We start from the raw sequence: 18417 nt of genomic DNA on the forward strand, positions 1-18417 counted from the left end.
TTCAGACAAGGTCATAGGGCTCAGACTCCCTCATCACCTATTAGTTTTGCTTCTTTTTGTGGTTTTCATTCTAAAGACAAGCTCTGCCAAGATGTTAAAGTAACCACCATTATCCAGTAAAAAGATGCAGTGCTGGCAGGAAAATCTCAGAAATTATTGGATTTGAACCAAGCACTATGTCTGAGATATTGGGATCCTGTGGTTGGCCAGCCTGGGTCACAAGCCTATACTGTGATGGTGGTAGCACCATGACTGATGCCTCTCTTGGAATGTGGAGTAGGGGACAGAATATTTCCCAAAGGAAGGGAAGTCGAGTAAACAACAGGATATGTTCATTCATCCAGCATCCTCAAAATCTAATCGGGTTCTTTTGGTTTACTAGTCCTTATCTACATGAATACATAATCTTTATATGATTGTAATTATAGAACAGATACAATTTTACAAGAAACTTAAGATCATAACCTCATAAACAACATAGAAAATATACCTGACTTTATAGTTTTCCTTTTAATCACTGTGTCATATTCCATGAAGGGAGACACCTTTTACCCAGGAAAGGTGAAACAGAATGAGAATAGCAGAGGGTCAAAAGGAAATAGGAAAGATAAATATTCCAGGGGTTGACAGAATTGAGTAGAGCCCCCAAGAGATGGAATTAATACAGAAATTAGGAACCAAAGCAGAAAGTTTCTAGCAAGATCAAAAATATAAAATTTCACAGAAAGTTGAGGGTAAGAACAGAAAATGCCTTAGGTGGGAGAAATGTCCTAACAGGTGACTTGTCCCAGGTCCTATAGCCAGAAAAGTATAGACGTGGCAATAGAACTCAGGTCTTCTGGACCTTTTTTGACACCAACTATGAATAAAATTGAGGAAGACCGTTGTTCTACAGAGATAGGAGAAGAAGCCAAGTCCTCCATATCATAATGAGAATGATACAGGTTGAATAGAAGATACTTTGTGATTTGCATGATTATAAAGGCTAAATAGTCTTATTCTTAGGGAACATTTTAAGGCCAGAGATCTGCAAGTTGTAGCACAGACAGGATACATAGAAACACCTTAGCAGTCCTCTCAGTCCAGCACTACTTTTCTTCTTGTTATCCATCTGATTATTTTTTAATTCCTGAAATTTCTTGACCTTATTGTCCATTGGATCCCAAGGAAACCAAACACCTGGAGTCCTTTCAATGTAATCTTTTTAATTTTGTGTCCTTGCTTGCATGGACGGGAAAATCTGCAAAATCCAGTGACTAGCATAAGATGACGTGTCTTTGATGTGAGTGGTATGATAGGGCTCTGTAAGGATATGGAGAGCTGTGGAAGTAAGAAGGGATGGGGAGAAGGGAAAGCAGTGGGTGGGCGCCGATCACAGGTTCACCATCAGCCAGTCCAGCAGCTGCAGCCGTGTAACATTTCCCACTGCCTCGTCCAGCTGTCGCTCCTTCTCGTAGCGCAGCACCGACTGCAGGACCTCACCTACACTACGTCCTTTGTCCACAGCAGCAGCCGAGAGCTGAAGTAGCTGTGGAAAGGAAAGAAAGCAGTAGTGTAAGGACAGAGCATCCCAGGGCAGACCAGAAAGGGCCTGACAAGGCTGGAACAAAGAGGCTGGGCAGAACTTGGAAAACTTCGGAAGAAGGGGCTCCAATTAGATGCTGAGAAGACTTCCATAATTGGAAAGAAGAGATGTTAGCATCCACCTGTACATCATATGGAAAGTACGATCTCCCACTAAGACTAAATCTTGCTTCCTCCAGTAGGTATTTGGTCAAGAGTGATCTTGTTTTCTAAGACTTTTAAAGTTCTTAAGCTCACTGTAATATCATAAAACAGTCTTCCACCATTGTCCTAAGACTGACAAGGGCAGGGGTGAAATAACCAGAGGACAAACGGACATGTTGCTTTCCATGCCCCACAGAACAGAGAGCCTAGAATGCTAGAGCACAAGAGCAACTCAGAGATCCATTCAACCCTCATGAAGATATGGCTCAGAGAGGTGGTGAGACTTGTCAGTAATACAGTGCTAGAAATTAGCAGAAGCAACATGCATATCCAGATCTCTGAACCCCATGTTCCTCTCTCTTTCCAAGCTCGAAATGAGAAAAATTAGCCAAAGCAATAATTCTGACCATATGAACACAGTACATCACCATTCATCTAAAGTAACCAGAGTTTTGGGCACCTGGGTGGCTCAGTTGGTTAAGCGTGACTCTTGGTTTCGGTTCAGGTCATGATCTCACACGGCTTCTTCATGGGTTCGAGCCCTGAATTGGGTTCTGTGCTGGGAGGGTGGTGCTTGCTTGGGATTCTCTCTCTGCCCCTCCCCCACTTGCACTGTTTCTGTCAAATAAAAACAACCAGATTTTTATTTTGTGTATTCTGCATCTGACTCTCTGAGAAAGAGTTAAAAGGAAAATAAATAGGCCAAGTATCAGGAGCTTTTCCAAAGGGGGAAATTTCCATGAGAGAGAATAAAGTAACATACGGATATTCTTAAAACAAATGGAAGGACCAAGTCAACAAAGAGAAGATATAATTTTAGAACTAAAAACATAAAATCCAAATGAAAACTTGTCAGATGGGCTAAATTGAATGAAGATGAGAGAGAAAAGTTAGTTAACTTAAAGATGGATTCATAGAAATAAACTGCATTGAACAACATAAGAAATTGATTAAACTTTCTTCAATAAAACCTCTTTGAAAAAAATAAAGGGAGCTCAGGGACCTGTGGAATAATGCCAAAGGCCTTGCTTTTATGTCATTAGAGTTCCAAGAGAGGAATAAAGAGTTTGCAGAAAAAATGCTGCAAGAAACAATGGATGAAAGTTTCCCCAACTTGCCAAGAAATATAACTGACAAATTCAAAAAGCTCAGTGAGCCTAAAATAAGATAAACCTAATGAAATTCACTTTAGGACCTGTCAAAATCAAATTGCTGAAAATTAAAGAAAAATCTGAAAGCAGTCAGAGAAAATGCTGAATTATTTTTAAAAGAATAATTCAAATGACAGCATATTTTGGTCAAAAACCAAAAATGTCAGAAGGAAATGGCACAACACTTTTAAGCACTAAAAAGAACTGCCAAATCAGAATCCTGTATCAAAAATTATACATCAGGAATAAGGTAAAAAATGTTTATTTATTTATTTGAGAGAGACAGAGTGCACACAAGCCAGGGAGGGGCAGAGAGAAAGGGAGGGAGAGAGAGAGAGAATCCCAAGCAGGCTCTATGCTGGCAGTGTAAAGCCTGATGTGGGGCTTGATCCCACGAACTGTGAGATCATGACCTGTGCTGACAGCTGAGCCTGGAGCCTGCTTTGGTTCTGTGTCTCGCTCTCTCTCTGCCCCTCCCCTGCTTGCACTGTCTCTCTTTCTCAAAAATAAATAAAACATTTTTTAAAAACTTAAAAAAAAAACACAAAAGAAGTCATGGCCAGAAATTGTGTTCTAATTCTTCAGGCAAAAGGAAAATTATGTCAGAAGGAAACTGGGAACATCAGGAATGAATGATGAACAGCAGAAACAGTAAAAATCTCAATAATAAATTTTCTCTGTTCTTTAAAATACTGGCATACCTTGAAGATATTGTGGGTTCAGTTCAAGACCACCATAATAAAGTGATATCACACTTTATATAAAGTGAGTCAATTTTTTTTTATCACAATAAAGTGAGTCAAACCAAAAAAATATAATAGTATGTTTACACTATTGTTTACACTATACTAATAGTTACACTATATGTTTACACTATACTAATAGTATAATGGTGCATATAATAGTATGTTTACACTATTAAGTGTGCAACAGCATATGTCCAGAAAACAATGTACATAATTAAAAAATACTTTATTGCTAAAAAATGTCAACCATTATTTGAGTTTTCAGTGAATTTTTATCACTGATTACAGATCATCATAACAAATATAATAGTGAAAAAGTTTGAAATATTTTGAGAATTACCCAAATGAGACACAGACACACAGAGTGAGCAAATACTGCTGGGAAAATGGCACCAACAGACTTGCCAGATATAGGGTTGCTACAAACCTTTGAATTTGTGAAAAATGAAATACCTGCAAAGCACAATAAAGTGAGGCACAATAAAATGAGGTGTGACTTTATTTTTTATAATTGAAAGCAAAAATAACATTGTCTAAGGATTTTTCTAATATATGTAGATTACATTAAATAACTACAATGTAAGGGAGAAGGTAATGAGACCTATAAAGTAGTAAGATTTCTACACCACAGTTTAAGTGGCAACTATTGATTCTACATAGACTCTAAAAAGTATGTATATTGTAATCCTTAGGGAAACTACTTAAAAAACAACACAGAGATATAGTCAAAAAACACAATAAATTAAAACAGAATACTAAAAAAAAAAAAATAATCCAAAAGGTGGAAACAAATGGGGGAAAAGGAGGTAAATTAGAACAGTTGACCCAAATCCAAACATATCAATAATTAGGCTAAATGTAAATGATGTAAACATACCAACTGTCAGAATGGATTAAAAAAAACATAACTAGACTATATGTTACCTACAAAAAAGAAAAAAACTCTTCAAATGATATAGGTAAGTTAAAAGTAAAAATATTGAAAAAAATGTATCATTGAAACATCAATTGAAAAAAAGTTAGAACCTCAACATTTATGGACAAGTGATTTTTTAAAAAGGGGAAAGATAATTCATAAGGGCCAGCTCTCCATTTGTCTTTTCAACAAATGATACTGAGACAACTCATATCCACATGCAACAGGTGAATTTCGATGCCTTCCTCATATTATACACAAAAATGAACTCAATGTGGATCACAGACCAAAATATAAGAGCTGAAATTATCCAAGAAAACAAAGGAGAAAATATTCATGCCTGGGTTAGGTCAGGGTTTCTCAATCTGGTCCTATTTACGTGATGGGCCAGGTAATTCTGTGTTGTGGGCTGTATTGTGCATTCTAGGATGTTTAGCAGCATCCCTGGCCTCTTCCACTAGACCCAAGTAGCAGCTCCCTCTCAGCTGATGACACAACAAAATATATCTCTAGATACTGCCAAATGTCCCCTGGGGGCAAAACTGCTTCCAGTTGAGAACCACTGGGGTAGGCAAGGATTTATTAGATATAACATTAAAAAGCACAAGCAATATGTTTTCACTCTTATGTGGATCCTGAGAAACTTAACAGAAGACCATGGAGGAGGGGAAGGAAAAAAAAAGTTAGAGAGGGAGGGAGTCAAACCATAAGAGACTCTTAAAAACTGAGAATAAACTGAGGGTTGATAGGGGGTGGAGGGAGGGGAAAGTGGGTGATGGGCATTGAGGAGGGCATCTTTTGGGATGAACACTGGGTGTTGTATGGAAACCAATTTGACAATAAATTTCTATTAAAAAAAACACAAGCAATAAAGGCAAAAAATAAATTAGATTTTATAATTGAAAACTTTTGCTCTTCAAAAGACTCCATTGAGTAAGAAAGACAAACTGTAGACTGAGAGAAAATATGTGCAAATCATTTATATCTGATAAAGGACTTGTATCCAGAATATATAAGGAATTCTTATAACTTGGTTAAGAAGAAACCAACCCAGTCAAAATATGGGCAAAAGAGGGGCACCTTGGTGGCTCAGTTGGTTAAGTGTCTGACTTCAGCTCAGGTTATGATCTCACGGTTCATAAGTTCAAGCCCTGCATCAGGCTCTGTGCTGACAGCTCAGAGCCTGCTTAGAATTCTCTGTCTCCCTCTCTCTCTGCCCCTCCCCTGCTTGTGCTCTCTAAAATAAATAAACATTAACAAAAATATATGGGTAAAAGATTCGCACAGACAACTCACCAAAAAATATATATGAATGGTTAATGAGCACATAAAATGATGTTTATCAAATTAAATCTACAGTGAAATACCATTATAACAACTATAAAAAAATAATGTTGACAAAAATATGGAGAAACTGAAACCCACATACACCGCTGGTGGGAATGTAAAATGGTACAGCTATCTTGGAAAACAGTTTGGAAGTTTCTTAAGAATTATGCTAACCATAACATATAGCAATCCCACTTCTTGTTACCCAAGAGAAATGAGAACATGTGTCCACACAAAGACTTGTATGTGGGTATTCATAATAGCATTATTCATAATAGCAAAAAAGTGAAAATAATCCAAATTTCCAGTAGCTAATGAATGGATAAATAAAATGCATTATATATCCATTTCATGAAATTCAGCAATAAAGAGAAATGAACTACTGATACATGCTACAACATGGATAAACCTCAAAAATATTATGCTTAGTGTGTGTAGTCTTTTACAGATGTAAAAGACTGCATATTTTATGGCTCGATTATAGAAAATGAAAGAAAGGTAAACCTATGATGATGGAAAACATAAATGGTTACATGTGGCTGGGGGACAGAAACAGAAATGTACCCTAGAAAGTTCTGAGATAGAGAAGTAAGGAGTTCCTAGACTTATCAGATATTAAAACACATTACTGAATAGCAGTAATTAAAACAATATGCTAGTAAAATACTAGGAATGGACAATTCAATATAACAGAACAGAACATTCAAGAAAAGAACCAACAACCTGTAGCACTTAGAAAAAAATAAGAGATTGCATTCCTACCTCATACCTTATGTACAAATGAATTGAAAATGGATCAAAGTCTTAAATATTTTTAAAAATCATAAAAGTGGGGCGCCTGGGTGGCACAGCCGGTTAAGCGTCAGACTTCAGCCAGGTCACGATCTTGCGGTCCGTGAGTTCGAGCCCCGCGTCAGGCTCTGGGCTGATGGCTCAGAGCTGATGGCTCAGAGCCTGGAGCCTGTTTCCGATTCTGTGTCTCCCTCTGTCTCTGCCCCTCCCCCGTTCATGCTCTGTCTCTCTCTGTCCCAAAAATAAATAAACGTTGAAAAAAAAATTAAAAAAAAAATCATAAAAGTACTAGAGAAAAACATTGGTAATTTTTGTTAACATCCTGTAGTGAGCAATATTAGCAACTGAAATGTCCATATATAGGAGAGTGGTTAAATATCCTTATACAATAATATATAGCCACTAAGAAGAATGTGGCAGGTAATATGTTGTGGAAGAGAATACATATATATATATATATATATATATATATATATATATATATATATATTGACTTAAGGAAAAGATATATACCTATAAGCATTTGCTTGTATATGCATATGTATTTCTGGAAGGATAAAGAAGAAATTAATCAGAAAGGTTTTCTCCAGGGAGGGCAATGGGTTGGGAGATAAGGATAGAAAAAAATCCTTAATTTCACTGTGCCTTTTGTGACTTTGGATGTAGTACTATACACATATTATCTAATGAAATATGGATACAAATTTGTTTAAAGAAATTGGGTTCATGGGCATCACAGTGTTACAGCATTAGCATGGGAGTATTTCCATATCTCCCCTTCTGCCAAAAAAAAAAAATCTCAAATAATTTTCAGGTAGTTTCTTTGATGTATACTTCATCCAACTCTTACTAAAAATACACTGATATTCAATGCAAACCTACTTATTAGTTGAGATTTGGACATGCTGTTGCCCATCCTTTCCATTCTTTCCCTTTAATAAAATAGATGATCATCTTTATCTTTACACTGGGCAAAGATGTATGTATGTGTGTATGTGTTTGTGTGTATAAGAGGAATGCAAGTATGTTGCCTTCATTTTAATTAAGTATATTACAGACATTCTAATCTAAAATAATATAAAACCAGAATGTGTTATGTATGTTATGTATAATGGGTTTGACTTACAATATGGCTATAGAAAAAAGCATTTCACATATCATACACATGAAACCTATGCTCCTTTTTAGATTTTTTTCTTCAGTCTAAAGCTTTTGTGAATATAGGCCCCTCTACTAATTGTTGTGTATCAAAATAGTTGTCTTTTACAGACTGGAAAAACTGTAAAGAGACAGAACCTGCCAAGAACTCTTAGGGATATATCTAGGATTGGAACCCCATGTTATATCCTCTAGCCCAAACTTAAATGTACACACATATGACCTGGGGATTTTGCTAAAATTGAGTTTCTAATTCAGTAGGGCAAGAATATAGCCTGAGATTCTGTACTTATAACAAGCTCCCAGGTGATGCCAGTGCTGTTGGTCCATAGACACACTTTAGTTCCAAGTTTATAAATCACAGAGTTTCTTACATAGTATAGCCTCTTCTGTATGTTATACAATCCTGTGTCTTTTCAGTAATCAGATAAACAAAGTAACCCAGTTACAAGGGTTACCAATACCACTTATTCTTCCACATCCTCTGGTTTCTATGAGGATGAATTATTTTTATAAATAATTCCAACCTCTTGTGCCATGCTTACTACTTACTTGGTGCTATTCTATTTCTCTCAATTGAAATGAAATTATCAAAAGCCCTAAGTGTGTGGTGTGTGTGTATGTGTATATGTGTGGTAGGGATGGTCTCTATTCCTTAATTCCTCTACATTACCATGAAGCAGCAACTTGAATAAGTATTCATGCTTTCCAGCCTCAAAATTTGATTTCAGGGAAGGATTCCAGATAACAGCATGAAAAGATCCTGAACTCACCTCTGCCCACAAACACAACAAATCTACAGCTACATATGGAATAAGTCCCTCTGAAAAGGACCCAAAAGCTAGCTGAACAGTGCTTCCACAAGAGAATATAGAAGGACCACATCAAGATGGGTAGGAGAGGCAGTTAGACATGGTCTAGCAAGAAAATGCACAGAGCTACACTCAGGAGGAATCTCATAATGTGAAGCTTGTCCCTGAGAAGTGAGGGGTTTGTGCCCCATATCAGACACCCAACCCTAATGAACTGTGCTAGAGAGGTAAGCTCTTAACATGTCTGGCCTTAAAAACCAACAGTGTTTACTCCCAGGAGAACCAAATGGCTATAGGGAATGAAAAATCTGCTCTTAAATGGTTTGTATACAAACCCACTCATCCTGGAACACAGCACAAAAGCAACAGTTTGAAAGGCTCCTAGACTATATGCAAAGGAGACTCATTTCTTAATCTTAAAGCATCTGCCACAGAAGCAGAAACCTACTGGGACTCTCAGGATGAAGGCAGGTGCTATTTTTGTGTTTTCCTTCTGCCTTGTTGGTGCCAATACTGGCAGATGTCATTTTCACACCACCCACAGGCCTGCTAGCTCCAGTGAGAGCACCCTGTTCCTGCACACTGCAGCCATGGCTCACCATGCCACAGCCAATGGATAGGCACAAACCACAAAAGGGATGCTCGTTGAGCATCTGAGTCTCGGGGCCAAGGGGAATTGCATTTCTGGGCCCTATGGGTCTGCAACAGAGAGACAGTCCTTGGCAGGCTACCACCCCATGGCACTGCACAGACAGCAGACTGAAATACATCTTCAGTCTTCATGTGAAAAAGGCCTTGCCACAGTTTGTTGATATCTCCTAAAAAGGAGCTTGAGCACATGTCTAAATACATGAATTTTGCAACTATTGCCCAGGAAGATCTCCAGATCTCCTGGTCTGGAAGTCTTCAGGGATTACAACTGTGGGTATATTTACATACCTTAAAAGTTGCTGCCTGAGGATCTGGCTTACAATTAACCTGAAACTAGGCAATGTCTGAGATCCCTCCCTTTGGAACACTGCCAGATGTGGGCACACCCTCAACAACTGGGACCTATTAAGAACAATTCAAGTGAGGTTCCAGTCCACATGGTGGTGAAATAGGGGAACCCGAAGTTCCCTCATCCCTCAAACGCAGCACTGTTGAGGCCAGAGGACTTGGAATTCCAAGAGTACAGGCTGCGGAGTGGCAGAGACATCTCCAAGAGCCCACGGGGACAACTTGGCAGACCATAGGTATGTGATTGCAAACTGGGAGAGATAAAATAGGTGGCATAGGAACAGAGGGGAGGGATCCCCTTCTGTGGAGAGACAAAAGGAAGAGAGAGGCTGTGGAAGGATTGTATTTGGACAAGAGAAAACCACGGACCAGGGAATGGACAAAATGGAGAAAGAATCAATTTCTAACTGCAGGGTTTTCTCTGGACTGGGGCCAGCTGCCCTGTTCATGCACCTGGGGAGGAGGGGAGCCAGTCCCAGGCTTGGTAACTAGCTCAGAGTGCAGTCTGCAGTCAGAGAAAGCAATTCCCTCCCTTGAGTGCTGTGGGAAGAAGGCACAGAGCCATTCCAAGGACAAAAGACCCTGCAGGTGCCCGCCAACCAGAGGCCTTTGTTGGTGGGCTGAGTGGAGTGGCACTACCCCGGAACTGGGGCATGCAGAGTGGGATCCTTTAAGACACTGGGGTTTGAATCCAAGCCGAGCACCTGGGAGGTACAGGAGACTGCGGACTGGAACAAAACAGCCCGCTCACACACATGTGGCACTGTGAGGAGCCAGAGGCCCTTTGTTGGCTGGCTGGCTGGAGTACTACTTCCCTGAAACCAGGGTGTGCAGAGCAAGATCCTTTAATACATTGGGGTTTGAATCCCAGCTGAGCACCTGGGGGGCACAGGAGACTGTGGAGCAGAACAAACTGACCTACTCATGCCTGCATGGCACTGTAAAGATGGTCTGAACAGAGTGGTTTGGGACACCCAGTCTGGGGAGGAGAGAATGGGGTTTTGCCATTTTTCTCCCCATCACCAACAAGGTGGGATTTCAGGGAATGGACAAGGGGCCCACAGTGGAGGTGGGACATGCCTATGCCACACCACACCCATCCATGCCTGGTAACTGTGTAGCCACCAGAGCAAGATTGACACTGACTGAACCAGACGGCCCCTCATCCAGACTAGGGCAGCCACTGGTCCCAAGGGTTATGTCAATGAACAAATCAAAGCACACCTGGTGGAAGGTCCAAACCACCACTACAAGTAGGGAGATAAAGCAACCAGAGTCACAACAACAGCTAGCATGTAAGACACTCCAAAAACACCTCCTGAAGGGCCAGGCCCTGGACATCACATGACCCCTCTTTAATATAGTAGTGCTTGCAGGTACAGGACACATAACAAGCTACTAAAACACATAAGGGACAGAAAACTAGACAAAATGATGAAACAGAAGAATTCTGAAAAGAAATTCCAGGAAGAAATGACAGCTAGAGAATTGCTTAAAACAGACATAAACAATACATCTGATCAAGAATTTAGAATAATAGCCATAAGAATAATCACTGGTTTTGAAAACAACATAGAAGACAGCAGAGAATCTATTGATGCAGAGTTCAAGGAACTAAAAAACAGTCACGATGAATTAAGAAATGTTGTAAATAAGGTGCAAAACAAATAAGGTGAAAAATAAACTAGATTCAGTGACAGCAAGGATGGAAGAAGCAGAGGGGAGAATATGTGAAGCAGAAGATAAAATTATGGAAAATGATGAAGCTGAGAAAAAGAGATAAGAAAGTACTAGACCATGAGGGGAAAATTAGAGAACTAAGTAGTTCAATGAAACATAATAATATCTGTATCATAGGAGTGCCAGAAGAGGAAGAAGAGAGAGAAAGGGGCAGAAGGTTTATTGAACAAATTATAGCTGAGAACTTCCCTAATCTGGGGAAGGGAGAAGACTTCCAAATCCAGGAGGCACAGAGAACTCCCTTCAGACTTAACAGGAATAGGTCTTCTCCACAGCATATCATAATGCAACTGGAAAAATACAAAGATAAAGAGAGAATTCTGAAAGCAGCTAGGGACAAACGGGCCTTAACCTACAAGGGTAGACACATCAAGGGTAGTAGCAGACCTGTCCACTAAAACTCGGCAGAAGGGAGTGGAAGGAAATATTCAATGTGCTGAATAGGAAAAATACGCAGCCAAGAATCCTTTATCCAGTAAGACTGTCATTCAGAATAGAAGGAGAGATAAAGGATTTCCCAGACAAACAAAAACTAAAGGAGTTTATGACCACTAAACCAGCCCTACAAGAGATCCTAAGGGAGACCTTGTGAGTGGAATGCTGCAAAGACTACAAAGGACCAGAGACACCACCACAAGCATGAAACCTACAGATAATACAATGACATTAAATCCATATCTTTCAATAATAATGCTGAATGTAAATAGACTAAATGCTCTAATAAAAAGGCATAGGGTATCAGAATGGATTAAAAAAAAAAAAGATCCATCTATATGCTGTCTACAGGAGACCCATTTTAGACCTAACGACACCTTCAGATTGAAAGTGAGGGGATGGAGAACCATCTATAATGCTACTGGAAGTCAAAAGAAAGCTGGAGTAGCCATGTTTGTATCAGACAAACTAGATTCTAAAGGTTGTAACAAGATATGAAGAAGGGGATTATATCATAATTACAGGGTCTATCCATCAAGGAGAGCTAACAATTATAAATTTTTATGCCCCCAGCTTGGAGACTTCCAAATATATAAATCAATTAATCACAAATATAAACAATCTTTTTGATAAGAATCTGGTAACTGCAGGTGGCTTTAATACTCCACTTAGAGAAATGGACAGATCATCTAGGCAGAAAATCAATAAAGAAACAATGGCCCTGAATGATACACTGGACCAGATGGACCTGACAGATATACTCAGAACTTTTCATCCAAAAGCTGCAGAATACACATTCTTCTCAAGTGCACATGGAACATTCTCCAAGATAGATCACATACTGGGTCACAAAACAGCCCTCAAAAAATATAAAAGAATTGAGATCATACTGTGCATATTTTCAGATCACAATGCTATGAAACTTGAGATCAACCACAAGAAAAAATTTGGAAAATCTCCAAATGCATGGAGGTTAAAGAACATCCTACTAAAGAATGAATGGGTCAACCAGGCAATTAGAGAAGAAATTTAAAAATATATGGAAGCAAATTAAAATGAAAACACAACAATCCAAACGCTTTGGGATGCAGCAAATGAGTCCTAAGAAGAAAATACATTGCAATCCAGGCCTATCACAAGAAACAAGAAAAATCCTAAATATAAAATATAACTTCACACCTAAAGGAACAAGAAGCAGAACAGCAAATAAACTCCAAGACCAGTAGAAGAAGAGAAATAATAAAGATTAGAGTAGAAATAAACAATATAGAATCAAAAAAAAAAAAAAAAACAACAAAACCCAACCCAACCAGTAGAACAGATCAATGAATCTAAGAGCTGTTTTTTTGAAAAATAAAGTTGATAAATCCCTAGCCAGACTTCTCAAAAAGAAAACAGAGAGGATCCAAATAGATAAAATCACAAATGAAAAAGAACAGATCACAACCAACACCACAGAAATACAAACAATTATTAAAGAATACTATGAAAAATTACATGCCAACAAACTGGAAAACCTGGAAGAAATGGACAAATTCCTAGACACCCACACACTACCAAAACTCAAACAGGGAGAAATAGAAAATTTGAACAGACCCATAACCATCCAAGGAATTGAATCAGTTATCAAAAATCTCCCAACAAATAAGAGACCTGGGCCAGATGGCTTCCCAGGGGAATTCTACCAGACATTTAAAACAGAGTTAATACCGATCTTCTCAAGCTGTTCCAAAAAATAGAAATGGAAGGAAAGCTTCCAGACTCATTCTATGAAACCAGCATTACCTCGATTCCCAAACTAGACAGAGACTCCACAAAAAAGGAGAGTTACAGGCCAATATTCCTGATGAACACAGATGCAAAAATTCTCAACAAGATACTAGCAAGTTGAATTCAAGTGTATTAAAAGAATTATTCACCATGATCAAGTGGGATTCATTCCTGGGTTACAAGGTTGGTTCAATATTTGCAAATCAATCAATGTGTACAGCACATTAATAGAAGAAAGGATAATAACCATATGATCCTGTCAATAGATGGAGAAAAAGCATTTGACAAAATACAGCATCCTTTCTTAATAAAAACCTTCAAGAAAACTGGGATAGAAGGAACATACCTTAACATCATAAAAGCCATATATGAAAAGTCCACAGCTAATATCATCCTCAATGGGGAAAAACTGAGAGCTTTCCCTCTGAGATCAGGAACATGGCAGGGATGTCCACTCTCACCACTGTTGTTTAACATAGTGTTGGAAGTCCTAGCTTCAGCAATCGGATGACAAAATAAAAGCCATCCAAATTGGCAAAGAAGTCAAACTTTCACTTTTTGCAGATGACATGATACTCTACATGGAAAACCCAAAAGACTCCACCAAAAAGCCACTAGAACTGATACATGAACTCAGCAAAGTTGCAGGATACAAAAATCAATGCACAGAAATCGGTTGCATTTCTATACGTCAATAATGAAGCAACAGAAAACCAAGAAATTGATCCCATTTACAATGCACTAAGAACCATAAAATAACAAGGAATAAAGCTAACCAAATATGTAAAATATCTGTATGCTGAAAACTATAGAAAACTTATGAAAGAAATTGAAGAAGACACAAAGAAATGGAAAAACATTCCATGCTAATGGATTGGAAGAACAAATATTATTAAAATGTCAAGGGGCGCCTGGGTGGCTCAGTCGGTTAAGCGGCTGACTTCAGCTCAGGTCATGATCTTGCGGTCCATGAGTTCAAGCCCCGTGTCGGGTTCTGTGCTGACAGCTCAGAGCCTGGAGCCTGTTTCAGATTCTGTGTCTCCCTCTCTCTGATCCTCCCCTGTTCATGCTCTCTCTCTGTCTCAAAAATAAATAAACGTTAAAAAAATTAAAAATAAAATAAAATGTCAATACTACCCAAAGCAATCTACACATTCAATGCAATCCCAATCAAAACTGCACTGGTATTATTCTCAAAGCTAGAAAAAACAATCCTAAAATTAGTATGGAACCACAAAAGACCCCAAATAGCCAAAGCAATGTTGAAAAAGAAAACCAAAGCAGAGGCATCACAATGCTGGACTTTAGCCTCTACTACAAAGCTGTAATCATCAAGGCAGTATGGTATTGGCACAAAAACAAACATATATAATAGAGAAACTAGAACTGGACACACAAATATATGGACAACTAATCTTTGACAAAGCAGGAAAGAGTATCCATTGGAAAACAGTCTCTTTAGCAAACGGTGCTGAGAGAACTGGACAAGCAACATGCAGAAGAATGAAACTGGACCACTTTCTTACACCACACACAAAAATAAATTCAAAATGAATGAAATACCCAAATGTGAGACAGTAAACCATCAAACCCTAGAGGAGAAAACAGGCAACAATCTCTTTGATCTCAGCCACAGCAATTTCTTGCTCAACGTGTCTCTGAAGGCAAGGCAAATCAAAGCAAAAATGAACTATTGGGACCTCTTCAAAATAAAAAGCTTCTGCACAGGGAAGGAAACAACAAAACTAAAAGGCAACTGATGGAATAGGAGAAGATATTTGCAAATGACATATCAGATAAAGGGTTAGTGTCCAAAATCTACAAAGAACTTACCAAATTCAACACCCGAAAAACAAATAACCTGATGAGGAAATGGGCAGAATGGAATGCCACTTTTCCAAATAAGACATTCAGATGGCTAACAGACACATGAAAAGATGCTCAACATCACTCACCATCAGGGAAATACAAATCAAAACCACACTGAGATACCACCTCACACTGGTCAGAGTGGCTAAAATGAACAACTCAGGAAACAACAGATGTTAGTGAGGATGTAGAGAAACAGGAACTCTCTTGCACTGTGGGAATGCAAACTGGTGCAGTCACTCTGGGAAACAGTGTGGAGGTTCCTAAAGAAATTAAAAATAGAACTACCCTATGATCCAGCAATAGTGCTACTAGGAATTTATCCAAAGAATAAAGGAGTGCTGATTCATAGGGGCACATGTACTCCAATGTTTATAGCAGTGATTTCAACAATAGCCAAATTATGGAAAGAGCCCAACTGATGAATGGATAAAGAAGATGTGGTTTATATATACAATGGAATACTACTTGGCAATGAGAAAGAATAAAATCCTCCCATTTGCAACAACGTGGATGGAACTGGAGGGTATTATGCTAAGTGAAATAAGTCAGTCAGAGAAGGACAGATATCATATGTTTTCACTCATCTGTTGAACTTGAGAAACTTAACAGAAGAATATGGGGGAAGGGAAGGGGAAAAATAGTTGCAAACAGAGAGGGAAGTAAATCTATAAGAGACTCTTAAATACAAAGAACAAACTGAGGATTGATGGGAAGGGCAGGGGAGAGGAGAAAATAGGTGATGAGCATTGAGGAGGGCACTTGTTGGAATGAGCACTGGGTGTTGTATATAAGTGATGAATCACAGGAATGTACCCCCAAAACCAAGAGCACACTGTATACACTGTATGTTAGCTAACTTGACAATAAATTATATTAAAAAAAAGAACAAATCAAGCTAATCAGAAAATCACTAAGATCTGAGAAACAGCCAAAAGCTAGGGTACAGCTGGATAATAAGTTTCATCTCCTATATAAGGCCACTCCTTCAAGGCTAGGAAAGATAGCTGTTTCACCTAATACATAGAAACAAACAAAGAGTTAAACAAGATGAGAACACAGAGTAATATATTCCAAACAAAAGAATAAGACAAAACTTCAAAAAAGAGACCTTAATGAAATGGAGATAAGTAATTTACCTGATAAAGAGTTCAAAGTAGTGGTCAGAAAGATGCTCACCAAACTCAGGAGAAGAATAGATAAACATGGTGAGAACGAACAATGAGATGGAAGGTGAGGTGCAAAAATGTAGAATTTTAAAAATGTGCTCAAACTTAAGATGCTATCAACTTAAATAGACTGTTGTAAATATAGGATGTTATATGTAAACCTTATGGTAACCATAAAGCAATAATCTAGATACACATAAGACAATGAAAAGAAATCTAAATGTAACGCTAAAAAAAAATCACCAAACCACAAGAGAAGAAAGCAAGAGAAGAACGGAACAGAGAGGAACAACAAAAACAGAAAATAATCATGAAATTGGATTTAAAAAACCCACAAGACCCATTTGTTTGTTGCCTGCAAGAGATTTACCTCAGATCTAAGGACACACACACACAGGGCTCAAATAAAATCAGAAATGAAAGAGGAGAAGTTTACAACTGATACTACAGAAATACCAAGGGTTATAAGAGTGTACTATGAAAAATTACATGCCAGAAAATTGGACAACCTAGAAGAAATGTATAAATTCCTAGAAACATATACTCTTTCAAGGCTGGATCATGAAGAAAATCTGAATAGACTGATTTCTAGCAAGGAGATTGAGTCAGTAATCTGATTCAACAAACAAAAGTCCAGGACCAGATGGCTTCACTGGTGAATTCTACGACATTCAAAGAAGATTTAATACCTGTCTTTCTCAAACTATTCCAAAAAAATTGAAGAGGAGAGAACACTTCCAAACTCATTGTACAGGCCAGGCATTACCTTGATACCAAAACCATATAAGGACACCAGAAAAACAAATCAGAGGCCAACATCCCTAAATGAACATAGATACAACATCCTCTACAAAATATTAGCAAACCAAATTCAACATTACAATAGAAGAATCATACACCATGCTCAAGTGGCATTTATTCCAAGGATGCAAGGATGGCTCAACATTTACCAATGAATCAATATGATATACCACATTAACAAAATAAAAGATTAAAATTATATGATCATCTCAATAAATGCAGAAAGAAGCATGTGACAAAATTTAATACCCACTTATGATAAAAAGCACTCAACAAAGTGGGTATAGAAGGAACCTATGTCAATACAATGAAGGCTTTATATGACAAAGCCACAGCTAATATCATACTCAATGGTGAACAGTTGAAAGCTTTTCCTCTGAGATCAGGAACAAGACAAGAATGCTCTAGCCACTTTTATTCAACATATTATTGGAAGTCCTAGTCACAGAAATTAAGCAAGAAAAGGAAATGAAGGGCATCCAAATCAGAAAGGAAGAAGCAAAATTCTAATTACAGATGACATGAATATATATATATCCCTAAAGACACCACCAAAAACCTGTCAGAACTAATTTATGAAATTAAGTAAAGTTGCAGGAAAAAAATCAATATACAGATACCTGTTTTGTTTCTATACAATAATAACAAATTACTAAAAAGAGAAATTAAAACAATCCTATTTACAATTGCATCAAAAGGATAAAATACCTAGAAATAAATTTAACCACAAAAGTGAAAGTACTGTGAAATGAAAATTGTAAGACACTGATAAAACAAATTGAAGATGACACAAATAAATGTAAAGGTATCCTGTGCTCATGGATTGGAAGAACTAACATTGTTAAAATGTCCATACTACCCAAAACAATCTACAGAGTCAATGCAATATGTATCAAAATCCAGTGGCGTTTTTCACAGAACTAAAACAAATAATTCTAAAATTTGTAAGGAACCACAAAAGGCCCCACATAGCCAAAGCAGTCTTGAGAAGGAAAAAACAAA

General features: G+C 38.0%; 1 protein-coding gene across 5 annotated transcripts in view; it reads right to left on the reverse strand.

The window, feature by feature from the left end:
- Nucleotides 1–1185: 1185 nt before the first annotated feature.
- The window catches only part of AKAP3 (A-kinase anchoring protein 3), a 47183-nt gene continuing 29951 nt past the window's right edge, over nt 1186–18417 (reverse strand). For all 5 annotated transcript variants that reach the window (XM_023256695.2, XM_023256696.2, XM_019834387.3 and 2 more), the window contains one exon: nt 1186–1528. In XM_023256695.2, coding sequence (XP_023112463.2) covers nt 1373–1528 — 156 coding nt within the window. In that variant the 3' untranslated portion in view covers nt 1186–1372. The remainder of the gene's footprint in view (nt 1529–18417) is intronic.

This window comes from Felis catus, chromosome B4, assembly GCF_018350175.1.
Source record: "Felis catus isolate Fca126 chromosome B4, F.catus_Fca126_mat1.0, whole genome shotgun sequence".
NCBI lineage: Eukaryota > Metazoa > Chordata > Mammalia > Carnivora > Felidae > Felis > Felis catus.